This window comes from Tachysurus fulvidraco, chromosome 21, assembly GCF_022655615.1.
Source record: "Tachysurus fulvidraco isolate hzauxx_2018 chromosome 21, HZAU_PFXX_2.0, whole genome shotgun sequence".
Taxonomy (NCBI): Eukaryota; Metazoa; Chordata; class Actinopteri; order Siluriformes; family Bagridae; genus Tachysurus; species Tachysurus fulvidraco.
Window position 1 is genome coordinate 17,093,521 of NC_062538.1, and position 15,309 is coordinate 17,108,829.

General features: G+C 34.5%; 2 protein-coding genes across 2 annotated transcripts; both read right to left on the reverse strand.

The window, feature by feature from the left end:
• Positions 1-396: 396 nt before the first annotated feature.
• On the reverse strand, positions 397-2,230 carry LOC113640082 (vitelline membrane outer layer protein 1-like). The gene is made up of 4 exons (XM_027142427.2): positions 1,961-2,230; positions 1,586-1,713; positions 1,100-1,213; positions 397-887 (listed from the first exon to the last, which is right to left on the reverse strand). The coding sequence occupies exons 1-4, from the start codon at positions 2,150-2,152 to the stop codon at positions 707-709; spliced, it is 615 nt and encodes a 204-aa protein (XP_026998228.2). The 5' UTR covers positions 2,153-2,230; the 3' UTR covers positions 397-706.
• Positions 2,231-10,059: 7,829 nt separating this feature from the next.
• LOC113640081 (vitelline membrane outer layer protein 1 homolog) lies at positions 10,060-14,898 on the reverse strand. The gene is made up of 4 exons (XM_027142425.2): positions 14,422-14,898; positions 13,885-14,018; positions 10,926-11,042; positions 10,060-10,593 (listed from the first exon to the last, which is right to left on the reverse strand). The coding sequence occupies exons 1-4, from the start codon at positions 14,617-14,619 to the stop codon at positions 10,410-10,412; spliced, it is 633 nt and encodes a 210-aa protein (XP_026998226.2). The 5' UTR covers positions 14,620-14,898; the 3' UTR covers positions 10,060-10,409.
• Positions 14,899-15,309: the final 411 nt, after the last annotated feature.

Sequence of the window (15,309 nt, forward strand, 5' to 3'; positions counted from 1 at the left end):
ATCTTCTTGTGCCAGTAGCTCATTGATGAAAGCAATGAAAGTGAAGAATATGAAGAAACACATATTGGATATTAAGATTCTAATGGTGGAAAAAGCTGTCAAAATCTTTGAAAATATGACATTAAAAAAAAATGGACATAAATTTGTTCATTACTGCATTTTGTAATTAAACATTTAATTTACATTTAATTTTAAATAAATTGTAGAGTCCAATTTTTTTATCTAGATTTTTAAATCATTACAAGAAAAGTATATTTAGAAAAATCTTACGGCACAAAATATTACTTAAGCTGTTTAGCTCTTGTTTATCAAGGGCAATGAATGTTACAAATAAAGACTACAAAAACTGAGCTGTTGATCATTTTATTTCATTACTGTAAGTAATTCAAAACTGATTTTCACTTAAAGTACAGGCAAAGGATAACAAATAAGATAAAATAATCAGTGAGTACATTTCTGTAATTAGTGACAGTTTGACAAGTTATTATTATACATATAATTCACTCAGATATATGATTTTATGAGAAATAAAGAGATTTTGACTCTTTGTTAAATGTAGTCAAATGTAGTTAAAATGAGGCCAAAAATTTGTTTTTTAGTGTTTAAATCATCTTTAGTGTACATCATTTCCTTTTTCTGCCTTTATGCTTTCTGATTAAAAGTGCAATGGCGTTCCTTTTGTGATCCAGATTTGGTGAAACGTAGCTTAGTTGCAGCAACTGAATTTCACATCATTAAGACTGGTGTCATCTCCTGGGCCCTGAGGCGATTCCACTTTTGTTTGGATGCCACAAATCCCAGTTCCACCACAAAGCGAGCTCCAGGAACCCCAGGTACCCCAGCTCATACCACTGCCTTCCAACACAGAGCCCGTGGAGCATTTGAACCTGGAATTTCAAGTTTGAGAAACATTCCATGTTAACTTTTCTATTCAAATTGCTTCATCAAGCAAAGTTATGAAAACCTCCCAACTTTGATCGTATCTTGTTAATAATTACTGAATAATCCAAATATCAGCTTTATCAAAAGTGTCATCTTATGTTATGTATCTTATTTTTCGATAATATTGAATATGTGTATTTTGTGAGTTACTAATTACCTTATGTTGTTAGCTGCAGTATCATCTCCCCATCCCTGATTACCCTCTACTCGCAGCTGGAAAGCTTTCAGTACTCCACTGGGGCACCAAATAGGCGATGACCAAGACCCCCAGCTGTAAAAAACAATGAGTTAAATAATAATAATAATAATAATAATAATAATAATAATAATAATAATAATAATAATAATAATAGAAAGAAAAAGAAGAAGAAGAAGAAGAAGAAGAAGAAGAAGAAGAAGAATTTCCATTATAATGATTGTTGAGTTAAAATCCTGCAAATTAAAAAATAAATAACACACCTGACATGTTAACGATTTAAATCATGACATGGTTTTCTATTTTGAACACATTGAATTATGCTGTATCTTATGTAGATCCTGTAGGTCTTGTATCTATGTATATAATATTCAAATCATATTGTATACCTTGTTTATGTTTTCTTTTTATTTATTTATTTGATTGTTTGTTTGTTTGTTTTTTTACCTTCCTACAGCAGATCTGATAGTTGTGTAGCTCCCAACAATACCGTTGGAGCCAATAGGCTTAGAGCAGTGAAGAGCAATTCCGTTTAGGGCTGTGTCATCTGACCAAATTCCCTGATATGACTCAACCTTAAAAACAAACAAGAAAAGAAATAAACAAAAACTATTTTGAAAATTAAAATCATTTGTTGATTAAATTTATTTAAACTGTCTTTTACACAAACTACACAACGAATATTTATTGTTACAGTCTGTGGTCCACTGGAAAAATTCAGCTACTCTTTGCTTTAAATATATGGTTTAATACATTGTGACTCTGACTTCATCATTTATTTCTCTTTTACAAATATAGATAATTTTAGTTATCTGTACTTACCCTGAGGCTAAAGCCTGTAGCATAGGTGCCTGTAGGACACTTCTCTGAAATTCCCCATGTTCCCCAGATCTGTCCGTTCACCACAGAGATTGAACTGGGAATCGGCACAACAATTCTGCTTTGTGTATCGTTGACACTTACACACTCCCCGAAGGAAAGCATGAGCAGAGGCAAAACAAGCACAAGATACATTCTTTTGGATACAGCTGAAAGTAAAGTAAAACTGTTATCAGGTAATCAGAATGATTCTCCCTGCAAAGTGTTCATGCTGACAGCAGATGCTTGAATTTATACTCTACCTATCAATTCAATGCAAAGTATGACATCAGTATAGACTGTAATTATCATATTTTTTCCCCACTCAAATATTTGGCATTATTCCAAGTTGAAGACAGCCCACAAAAGGTTATATGGTTTAAGTTGCATAGTTGAATAAAATGTTTCACACAAGGACACATGATTTCCATTGTTTCCATGGCTTTAATTAGATTATCTTAATAAAAAAAAAACAATTTAGGTGTGAAAGAGAGTCTGTATACTGTAAGTGTGTGCCCTGTGAAGCACTGGCATCCAATAGTTTATTTCACTATAAATAAATAGATATGGATTAAATTTTTGCAAAAATGTGTGTGTGTGTGTGTGTGTGTGTGTGTGTGTGTGTGTGTGTGTGTGTGTGTGTGTGTGTGTGTGTGTGTGTGTGTCATGATACCAGTTAATTATGTTTATTAGTAGCAGATGCAGCATGTGTTGGTTGCCAGCACACAGACTTAATTGTACTGTATTGTGTAAGCTTTAAAATCTTGATCACTGCTTGCTTACATAACACAAGATGTATTTCAGTTCTGACTGCATACAACAATTTAGTGAATTATTTAGTTCGGAGTGTACTGAAAATTAAAATATGTGAAAGTTTTGAGATGTAATACACACAAGCACACAAACACATACTGTAATAATGTCACTGATTCTTGAATGATGTGAATTTGTTATGTTTGTCCTGATCTTATGAAAGAAACAGAGATGCACTCCATGATAAGCATTATTATTATTATTATTATTATTATTATTATTATTATTATTAGGACCCAAGCACCTGCGAAGGCCTATTGTTTTTGCTCGGGTTTATATGTATATATATATATATATATATATATATATATATATATATATATATATATATATATATATATATTGGCACACATTGGCCAATTGGGGTCCCTTAACATGCTCGAAAACTCTTGAAATTTGGCACACACGTCAGAGTCAAGCGACGCTAGGCTTGAGCAAAAGCTGGAATACAGGCGTGGCGGGGGGCTCTGTAGCGCCCCCTGTAATGCAAAAACAAACATTTGTGCACAGATCGGGCAATTTTGTATGCACATGTACGAGAGTCGGCCATTTTCGATTATTTCATAATTGCATGTGGTGATCTTTTAAATAGTCCTACTAGAGAATTCATGCGATTGACATCAAACGTGGTGAACATGATGCCGAGACATTGCAATTGCTAAATTTCAAAATGATTTTTGATATCTCGAACGGTGCTGCCATGGCGAGGCAACTAAGTTATGGCGAATTCAGAGAAACAGGAAGTGTCTTCTGTCTAAGGCAAAAAATGTCATATTGTGATGACATGTGGTGTGTATGTTTGGCCAAGGATTCCGATCGCATCGATGTGCTTATTGTGAGTCCCAGGTATAGGGCCATCAACAGGCCCCAGGAAGTGTGTCAGTTACAAAGGTGGATTTTTTGAAAGCTGCATGCGGTAAACTGTTACATGCTCCTCCTAGGGGGTTCATGCAATTGAGACCAGACTTGGCCACCATGATGCAGAGATATTAGAGATGCGAAATTGCGAACGGATTTTTGATATCTCAAACACTGTTGCCATGGCATCGTGTCAAATTTTACTTTTATTTCAAGCATATTTAAAGCTTTTGATGTGCATAGATTAACTTGAAATTTTACACATACATCACATTTGTTGGCTGTTAAGTGTGGACAAAAAGGTCAGACAAAGGTGTGTCTCTTAAATGGCTCACTAGCGCCCCCGTTTGTCTAAAATGTGGGGTTTCATTTACCCACAATCCCCAAATGGTTCAGTAGCAATGTAAAATAGTCCACTGATATTTACCCACTTGATGCACTTGCCCACCGTGCATTGTTTTCTGGGAGGCACCGTATAGCGATAAAAAAACGTGCAAGGGCCCACCATCGCTGCTTGCAGCTATATTTATTATTATTATTATTATTAGTAGTAGTAGTAGTAGTAGTAGTAGTAGTAGTAGTAGTAGTAGTAGTAGTATTGTTATTATTATTAATAAATAATTACATAAGTACACAATCATATACAACATATTTTTTTCAAAAAGTGAGATGAATATGTTATTATATTATTATTTCTTTTTGACAATATTATTTAACAATCCTTTATATACTGTATTTAATATTTATATAATACAAGAAAGATTTACCAGAAAGGATAACAAACATGACAAACATCTTTTTTTTCCAGCTCAGGTTCTGTAACATTGTTAAGATGTTTGAGATGAACAAGTTTCCTTGGTAAGAATTTCCTTGTTCTTCAGATTAATAAATAAACAGTGAGGTATAAGATTTAGTTACTGTAGGTAGATTTTACAGCTTTTTTTGTTATATTGTACATTGTATGGTATTTTGTGGCCAAATTTCAATTAAATTTTCTGAAAACTAAATTACAAATAAATATAAATAAATACATACATACATACATACATACATACATACATACATACATACATACATACATACATACATACATACATACATACATACATACATACATACATAAAATACTCAATCCAAAGACACGTAATGTGTAAGTTTGAGTGTGTGTGTGTGTGTGATTTTGCCCTGTGATAGACTAGCAACATGTCCAGAGTTTACCCTGCCTTGTGCCCTGAGTCTCCTGGCATAAGTTCCAGGAACTCCAAGCAACGTAAAAAATAAACAACTTATTAAAGTTTTTTTATTAGTAATTTTTTTTATTTTAATATTTCCTGCTCCAGTGTTCTACATTTCTCTCTATTGAACAATTAAAGAATACATTGCAAATAAGATGAATAGTCACTAGTATATAAGTAAAACCACAAATTTATTTAGAATTTAGGCCAACTTACATGAAATACCCCTGTAATGAAAAAATAATGTTCTTAAAAAATATATTTTTAAATGCATTGTTTGACTATGGACCAATGGAACAGTTTAATTTCATTCATTTTGTTCATTTTCACTTGTAACATCCCTTAATCCAACAAATTAGTCTACTGTACTTTCCACCCATATTTTTATACATACTGTGACGATATGTAACACTAACTGAAGATGCCGGTGCTAATACAACACACAGTGATGTTTCAAATGATGTAATTGTACAAATGATGTATGTAAATATCTATTGTTAAACTCCGATAAGACAGAAATACTACTCATAGGTCCAAAAACCAGTGCACATAAACTCTCACAACTTAACTCCCATTTAGAGGGATGTACTATTACAAGTAGCTCGACAGTGAAAGACCTCGGTGTTATACTAGACAGTAACTTGTCTTTTAAAAATCATATCGCCCATACTACCAAAACAGCCTTCTTCCACCTTAGAAACATTGCCAAGCTGAGAAACATCCTGTCTGTATCTGATGCTGAGAAGCTAGTTCATGCGTTCATGACCTCTAGACTGGACTATTGTAATGCATTACTAGGTGGTTGTCCTGCATCTTTAATAAATAGGTTACAGTTAGTCCAAAATGCAGCTGCCAGAGTTCTCACTAGGACAAGAAAGTATGACCATATAACCCCAATTTTATCAACTCTACACTGGCTACCTGTTAAGTATAGAATTGACTACAAACTGCTGCTACTTACGTACAAGGCTCTTAATGGTTTAGCTCCCATGTATCTAACTAGTCTTCTAACACATTACAATCCTTCACGCTCTCTGAGATCACAAAACTCAGGACTTCTGGTAGTTCCCAGAATATCTAAGTCTACTAAAGGTGGTAGAGCATTTTCTTATTTAGCTCCCAAACTTTGGAATAGTCTTCCTGATAGTGTTCGGGGCTCAGACACACTTTCCCAGTTTAAATGTAGATTAAAAACTCATCTCTTCAGTCAGGCGTACACATAATACATCCCATAATATCATGCACCAGTACATCAGACCAGCACATTTTTATGAACAGCAGATATGTTAATCCCTTTCCACTGCTTCTCTCTTTGTACCCATCCCGAGGCATCCAGACACTGTACCAGCTCCCAACGTCCTCTGTGGGACGAAGCCCTTGGACATCCACTGAGCCGAGGCCGACTCTAAGAATCCTGAGACATCTCCAGTTAGACTCTGTGGTACTCAGAAGATCAGAAGTCCTTGAACCTCACACCAATACAACATTTAACTGACTGTATATCACAATCACACCCCCAGTGTCACCCATATGAGGATGGGTTCCCCCTTGAGTCCGGTTCCTCTCAAGGTTTCTTCCTTTACCAATTTAAGGGAGTTTTTCCTTGCCACTGCTGCCTGAGTCATCTCAGACTTGCTCATAGGGGAATAAATACATACACACTGTGAACTATATACATCTAATAATAACCTAGAATTTTTATTCTGTTAATTCTTATTTCTTTTATTATTCGTTATTTCCTTTATCATTAATTATGTTTACCTTCTGCTCTATGTTTATGTTCTGTAAAGCTGCTTTGAGACAATGTCTATTGTAAAAAGCGCTATACAAATAAACTTGAATTGAATTGAATTAATTGATGTAATTTACCACAGATAAAAAAAAAGCCAGAATTAATTCATGTAGTTTAGGCTTCAAATTTCATGAGAACAATAATACCAGTTTATTTCCTTGTTACTATGGTTGTTAAATAAAATGTGGTGGAGAGCTGACACTCCCTTATTTGACAAAGAGATAAAAAACAAGTTAGGGGGGAAAAAGTTTAATATGGATCATTTAACACATTTTATGAATTGAAAAGAAGTAAACACACTATCTGCAAACTACTAAGAAATCTGTATAAATATTAGAATAAATATAAATACACAGATAATATTTCATTTGATGTGTCAACACGTATACACTATTGTATGATTTAAGATATATGAAATGTTTTAATAGTATAGGTTTGTTTAAGGTTTGTCTTAACTATTCAACACTATACAGAAGAACTTGACATCAGTTTATGTAAACATACATATTGTTAATAGGTATGCCTAAGCCTCACAGTCAAGCAAAATCTTTCATTTGTACAATTCAACCTAGTCAGCAAACGATCATAAATATATGTTAAAAAAGAAATAGTTTTACATATATCGTGTTAAGATCATGTCATGCCATTATGTATAAACACGTTTTTCATGCTTTTGCACATTTCTAACAGCATTATGAGGAAACTGAAACTAAAATTCCATTCATTTTTGGAATACATTCATAATTGCTGTCAGATATATTTGTTTAGAAACATATAGACCTTTCCGGAATCTATCACGTGTCAGGTTTGGTAAACACCAAAGTTCAAGGTTAGCATTTTTGTTTATTTCTTGTATTAAACTGTATGTGAAAGATATAAAGCTACAAAACTATTTTGTTTTAATTCGAACATCTGTATTAAAGAAAAAGGAAAGTCTAAATATTCATATTCATATCTTCTTATCTTATTTCTATTTTTTCTGTGGTATTTGTACACATTTTCTTAGCTAATTGACAAAACCAAGAAAAGAATATGAAGAAACAGATATTGGATCCATGTTTGATGAGTTAATTTTTAAGTTTTTGTCTATTTATCTTAAGTTCTCTATCTATGTATGTATGTATGTATGTATGTATGTATGTATGTATGTATGTATGTATGTATGTATGTATGTATTTATTTATTTATGCACTGATTGTCTATTTGACATAACAGATGTCTACATAAAGTCCACAAGACAAAATAATAACTGAATTTACCCAAATGAACCAGTTCAAAAGTTTACTTACACTTGACTCCTAATACTGTGTTGTGACCTGCTGTAGGGTTACTGCAGATAATGAGAGACCCAGTTAAACATAACTGAGAGATGTTGGACCATTGTGATAAACAGTGCTCTCCACCACTATCATCTAAATATCCACTAAGAAAAACAATATTTTGGAATAATTGTACCTACCTAATATTAGGCAGGTAGTTTTATTGTTCTGCCTGAGAAGTGAAGATTAATGCTCTGAGAAAAAATGAACTGAGCAAAAAATTGCATAATGAACTGTAGTTCTTTCCGCAATCTTAGACACATTGATTAGGAATTTAAAGAGCCACATTTCTGACAACATTTCTAGAAAGTGAGTAATGGAGAATTTAGATTTTGTTTAACTTCCCAATTCTGCAAACAAACTTGCAGTTCCATAATTGAAACCAAACCTTATGCTTATACCAATAAGCATACAGTATAAGCACATATACCTCTAACCTTATGCCTAACCCTAACCGTCTTATCTCATAAATCATTTACTGTTATATAAACAAACTTATTTGCATTTTAAAGCAACACATTTTTGTCAGCATTGTGAGGAAACTGAAACTAAAATTTCATTCATTTTTGGAATACACTCACAATTGTGGTCAGACATGTTTGTTTAGAGAGCTGTAGACCTTTCCAGAATCTTCCACATGTCAGGTTTGGTAAACACTAAAGTTCAAATAAAATGGTTCATTATTATTCATGATCTCATCCTGGAACTCTCAAAATGGTCTCACCAACCAAGTTTATATCAAAAAATATGAAAAATATATTATACTGAAACAGTATTGTTTATTGTTATTTTTTGTATTTAACTTTGTGTGAAAATATAAAGCTACAGAACTATTTTAGTTTTATTTGAACATACTTAATCTAGGAACTAAAATCATTTATTTTTTATTTTTAAAGTCTATTTCTTTCTGTGGTATTTGTTTATATTATCTTCTTGTGCCAATAGCTAATTGATGAAAGCATTGAAAAAAAGAATATGAAGAAACAGATATTGGATCCGTGTTTGATGAGTTCATTTTATAGTTTTTGTCTTCTCACACACTGTACATTTGCAGAATGTACACAATATTAGGCAGGTGGTTCAATGTTATGACTGATCAGTGTATGTCAATTCCCAGAAATGCCCTGAGCAATTGTTTGCATAATGAGCTGTAGTTCTTTCTGCAATCTTTGACACATTGATTGGGAATTTGAAGAATTACCGCTGTCATTTAAATAATTTTCTGACAGCATTTTTTATAAACTGAACCTTAAAGTCCATTCCTTCAAATGTAGTTAAACTTGGACAATCGTATTCTATGATTGCCAGAAGGTCTTAGCAACAGAAACATGCATAAGATTTTTTTAAGCTGAAAATGACCTAGAAGTTTATCAGCCATGTCCTGTATACTGGTCAGGCTCTGCTGTTTTCTCTACCGACCTAAACATTTTAGCAGACCATATAAAATAAAAAAAAAATTAATGGAATGTTCTATGAAACACATGTATGATCGAGATGCAGTCATTAGTGGTAACCAAAATCCAAATGTTTCCAGTGAACATGAATGAAGCATGTTGTGTTTGTCGATGTCAGAAAAAGGGGTAAATAAGAAAACTACAATCACGTGGAAAACAATAGGAAGACAAGGCATCGAACACTACACTGGCACCCTTGAGTCTTGGCATTCATGTGGGTGTTACTTTAACAACTAGCACAAACTTAAAACTTGTTGCAGGGAAATTAAAAGTCAAAGTCAATTCCTAGAAATGTAGTCAGACTTATTTGTTTAGAAAGCTGTAGTGTGGTTTGGGAAACAGCAAGCTTAATAAAATAAAAATTAACAGCTAATTTATCCATTTTAAAATGAATTCATTCTTAATTCATTCTTTCCAGTACCTAATTTTATGTTATATAAAAAACAAAACTATTTTATTTCACTTTGAACATTTTCTCTATCAAGAAACAACATATTTTCTATTCATGTTATCTTTCTATTTTTACTGTGGTATTTGTTTACATTATCTTCTATTGTCACTAATTGTGGAGAGCAAAGAAAAGAAAAGAATATGAAGAAACAGACTTTTATGAGTTTAATTTTTTAGTTTTTGTCTCATCACACACTGGTTTAAGCATATTACAGAAAAACATCTGACGAAAACAATGAACAGAATTTATAGTAGCATCTGCAAATATCTGAAGATACGAGATGAGAGAAAAGAAAAAACTTTAACTGCCTTTCTAGTCACCAGATTTCAACCCAGTTAAAAATCTTTGAAAGATTTTGCAGCAACGTGATAAACAGTGTTCACCACCATCATCAAAATACCAATTTAAATACTATAAAACCCTTTGAAATAATGGTGTGTATCCCTTCATTATAGGTTCAGATGCTTGTAGAATTTCAGCAAACACACAAATTATTCGCAGCAGTAGAGCCACACGTCATTCAACGCTGTATCGTCTCCCACACCTTTTGGTTCCTCCACCATTGTCTGGATTCCACAGATGCCAGTTCCTGTACAGGTGTCACTCCATGAGCCCCAGTCACCCCAAGACAGTCCTTCCCCTTTAATTTCTGCATCGTTTTCACTGCATTTAAACCTGTTAAATATTAAACATAATATTTGTATAATAGTTGTATGTATATTTTATATGGAAAAGTTAGAAGTGTGATTATGTGCAATTGGTTGTGGAAATCTTAATAATGTTACATGGAGGTCATTTATTAATTGGAAAAATGTCAGTACTTTTTTATCTGCTCCTTTTAGTACAATTCAGTAAAGTTTATGACTAAGCCTGTGGAAAGGGCAGTATACAACCTCCCTTTCCATTAGAAAACAAACTGCATTTAATGTTGTTCTCATGCAAATTTGATGAGGTTGCCTAAATGTGTTTGCTAAAATGATTGTATAATATAGATATCATGTGATTACTTGATATTATTTGCTGCTGTATCGTCCCATGCGGTTCCTTGGTAAGGTTCCACACGCAGCTGAAAACTTTTTAACATTCCCGAGTTACACCATTGAATATCTGTCCATTTACCCCAGCTGGAAAAAAAAAACACAAACATGAACAATGTTACTGTTTTACAGTATTTGTTTGTTAAACTCTGTAACTTTTCAATCCACCCATATTTGTAATGTTGTGAAAATGTGAAAAATAGTCATCATGATACCAATGCTCTAAAGCGGGCATCACCAAATGGATCCGGACCAAGTGACGGGTCTGCCCGGACCCGTTAAAATTCTAATATTATCATATTAAGCATCTCCTTATTATAATCTAACATTATAAGATTATATAAGCTCTGTGGCAGTAATGCACCTAATTACGCTGGCAGGACAATTAAGATTCAAACTGCTGGCAGGACATGTCCATTTCTCTCACTAGGAACGGAAGATGGAAACGGAGTAAGGAGAGGTGGAAAGGAGATTGGAAAAAGGGAGCTGCTCAAAGCTCTGCACTTTTCTTTTATTCAGTAAAATCTGCCCTGTTCTGTTTTACTTGAAATGTCCTTTTGCCTAAGGTTCATGTGTAATTAATGTAGTTAATATTTAAAAAAGGGGGAAGCTCAAAAGTCTTTTGTTTAATTTTGTTCTTAAAAGATTAAAAGCACTTTTATTTTATTCAAAAGATTCTGAATGTTTTACATTACTTGAAATATAGGCCCTAAGTTCCGGCTGCTCAAAGCTGTGTTTACACTTATTTATTTATTTTATTCAGAGGAAATTCAGTGTCTGTTGTCTGTTACTTGACATGTAGTAAAGACAACTACAGGATTGTTTTCCATTCAAGTGCCATACAAGTTCAGACTTTGAAAACACTTGAAATTCAACAATAAATTATATAGAAATGTATGTGCGTTATTGATTTTATTAACATGAGGGTACACTTTTTTAAGTAACAATATAAGATTCGGACCTTTGCTGGGAGGAAATTTTGGACCTCTAGAGTGCCAAGATTCCATGTTTCCATCATGGAATGTTTCTTCATGTCAGAAGACCTGTAATGGACAGTTGGTACCATAGCAATGTTTACAGATGGCACAGAAGCTTCTCCTCTTTATAAGGAAACCTCAAAATTAAACTCCAGCAAGGACCTGTTTGTCACCTCCTATCATTACAGTATGAAGTATTCTAAGGTACAGCATTTCAATATGAAACACCAGCTGTGCTGCTGTAGAAGGAGTTGCAGGCAATGCTTCTGGCTCTTGGGGACTTCTACAGCACAATTTTCCCTACCTCCACCTTCCTTGTACACATTGAGGTGCACGGACTGTCATCATATGTGTCCATATTGCCGCCATAGCAGCACGGTCTTTCGGGTTGGCAGCCATCACGGGATTAGTGCTTCCAGGTTGGTGGCCATTCTATGTACCTCAGCACTTTAAAAGGACATCATCCACACTTCCTCCTCACCAGATGGTCTCCTCAGTTTGCTCTGTGCTCTGTTGTAGTCATCCAGCCTTTTTCTCTGTTTTGCTCTTCCATTTTTTATTCTATTTTGCTCCATTTTTGCTTCTGACTGCTCTTTGATATCCTATTTGGCTGACTGCCTGACATTAGGACCATGTTTGACCATTCTCCTGCCTGTTTCCTTGGACATTATTTGGATTGTTGTTACTACTGTGACTGTGATTTTGCTGAACTTTTATTTAAAACCATTGACACTAGTACTCTGATGCCTCGCATTTTGGTCCAACCCCCTCATACTGACAGTCTTAAAGTGAAATTGGCCAATCACTTAATCAGTATGAGAATAGATTCATACCACATTTAGCCACATACCAGTAGTACTACCACTATGGCAATGTTTTCAGTTGTTGGTCTTTTCGGGCAACATTGTGAAAGCCAGATTTATGAAAAATCAGGATAGAATGTAGTCTGGCATTAGTACCTTTGGACAAATTCCAGCTCCCACAGACTTTTGCAACTAGAGTCCCGCTTGTGGCATTGACAGTACCTTTGGACATGTTTTTTTTTTTACTCTTTTTATTCTTCTTTGACAGTCAGTCATCAGGATGGAATGCGATTCAGTTAGTAGTAAGATCGGACACATTTTAACTTGTAGGTCATTTTCAGACAACATAGTAACAGTCAGACATATTCGTCATCAAGATGGTGTGTGGTGTATAAGCTACTTTCACCTCCCACAAAAGCTTTTCTTATCAGTCCATGCACGAGACCAACTCATCTACTAATATCTATTTTGAAACTGCACAGAATTCAGCAACTAGTATCCTAATTGTTTCAGACAGGAACAAAGAGCTACTATCTTCCACAATTCACCAATGCATTGTTTTGGGATCTATCCTTGTGCTGGAGTACTTCAATACCTATCCTCATGAGCAAGTGCATTTTTGTTAGCAATCAGTTTGAGATTTGACAAAAACTCTTATCTTATACATGTTTTTGGCCTGAAATGATTTCATGACTGCTCAAAGCCATGAAACCCATTTTTTTAAAAATCAGTTGGCTGATATTGCAATATTCTATGAAGGCCAGCTATCTTTCAGATGAAGGCATTAACACTAACCAACCTGTTATGGAGGACCATGGTCTATGGTGGACATGCCACACAATGAGGAGCATCTACTTCTCGGGGGCATGTATGATTTCTTCATTTCAGGATGTGCACACTCTCCAGATACTATAAACTTATCAAGAACTCTCTCTTTGTTGCGGTCCTTTCTGAACACCTTTTAAAATCATTTCTTAAGTAAATGTATCATACAAATTATGTATATAATAGTGGTTGTATGATAACAGACAATCATGTGTAATTCTATTGATAGAAACTTTATAATAAAGTAAGGGTAAGAGGCCAGATACTACAGAATGATATTTTCTCAGGGAAAATATGAAATAAAATGGGATTTAAAACACATACCTTCCAGTATCAGATTGTACTGTGGCATAGTCAGTGTATGGTGCTGATCCTTTAAGTGAGTTAACACAATGAAGACGAATTCCATTTAGTGCAGTGTTATCACCAATTATAAAAGATTCCCAGTAACCTGCAACCTAAAAAACAATATTCTGTTGCCAGTGCAGCCCTTATCAGCAGTATCAGAAGGAAATCAATGCATGTATGAATTATTCTATAGTACATAATTGACATACAGAAAAATAGTTCATATTGATTATATGTTAAATAGTAAGAATAGTATTTTTTTCATTAGAGCTGCCTGCTACCCAATAAGCTGTATTTCTACAGACTTTTAGCACCTTGACTCTGTTGATTCCTAATTTCATGGGACTGTCAAAACTATAATAAATAAATATTAATTGACCAACATCAACAGTTTGTTTCTATGTATCAATTGTGACAAAATGGAACGTAATGGGAAAAAAGAGGAAATTAGATTGGAGAGCTCTTTGATAAAGAAACATGTTTATTTCCCTTAAAACAAAACAGAATGCTCACCTTTAGACTAAAGCCTGCAGCGTAGTATCCCAGTGGACACATTTCTTTAAGACCCCATGTGCCCCAGCGTTGTCCATTATCCACTTTTAACAGTGACTTAAAGGGTCTGTCAGCGGTTCGCTGAGCTCTTTTACCCTTTACATGGCATCCAAATAATGCCAGGAAAACAATCAGTGTACAACAAACTAGCCGAAGCATTGTTGCTGCCTTGGTTGATAGCGGTTTCTCCCTCTCCTAGTGTTGTCTCCGTGCAGGTTAAAGATGTGCTAGCCCAGACTTTGGTCAAAAAATATTTTGTCTATTGATTTTTCTAGTTAAGCTATTTTTTTTAAAACCTTGATTGAGTACACAGTTCAGAAACAAAGACTTTGATCCTAAACTATAATCCCCAAAAATATATATCAAGCATCGCGTTAGTTCAGGCAGGCCACGTCGTCATGCGTGCATCAGCTGTTAATCAGCTGTCCACGACGCGCACCAATCCGGTTACGACATCCATATTATCCGACCATTTAATTTCCCATTCACCGAGCTGCTTTCTAGCGCATCGCTAAACTCCCTCCTCCAACCTCGACTGCGTTGTTCGTTGTACCAGTTTGTTATAAATCTTCATATATTCTCTCTCTCTCTCTCTCTCTCTCTCTCTCTCTCTCTCTCTCTATTTATTTCTATTTATTTATTCATTTATTTATTTATTTTTCCAAAAACATGTAAGTATCTAATACTATACATGATTAATGGTTCTGCTGTTATGGTGTGTGTGTGTGTGTGTGTGTGTGTGTGTGTGTGTGTGTGTGTGTGTGTGTGTGTGTGTGTGTGTGTGTGTGTGTGTGTGTAACTTTTGCCCAGAACAGAACCATACCGACAACCAGGGGCGGTTCTAGTCCT

Bases quoted from the DNA above. Each gene is read 5' to 3' on its own strand.
- LOC113640082 (XM_027142427.2), bottom strand. From the start codon at position 2,152: ATGTATCTTGTGCTTGTTTTGCCTCTGCTCATGCTTTCCTTCGGGGAG. The intron at 1,214-1,585 runs GTAAAAAAACAA...TGTTTTTTACAG, and splicing joins ATCAGATCTGCTGTAGGAAG to CTGGGGGTCTTGGTCATCGC. The intron at 888-1,099 runs GTAATTAGTAAC...TTGAAATTCCAG, and splicing joins ACTGCAGCTAACAACATAAG to GTTCAAATGCTCCACGGGCT.
- LOC113640081 (XM_027142425.2), bottom strand. From the start codon at position 14,619: ATGCTTCGGCTAGTTTGTTGTACACTGATTGTTTTCCTGGCATTATTT. The intron at 14,019-14,421 runs GTGAGCATTCTG...ATTGTTTTTTAG, and splicing joins CTGCAGGCTTTAGTCTAAAG to GTTGCAGGTTACTGGGAATC. The intron at 11,043-13,884 runs GTATGTGTTTTA...TTTTTTTTCCAG, and splicing joins GTACAATCTGATACTGGAAG to CTGGGGTAAATGGACAGATA.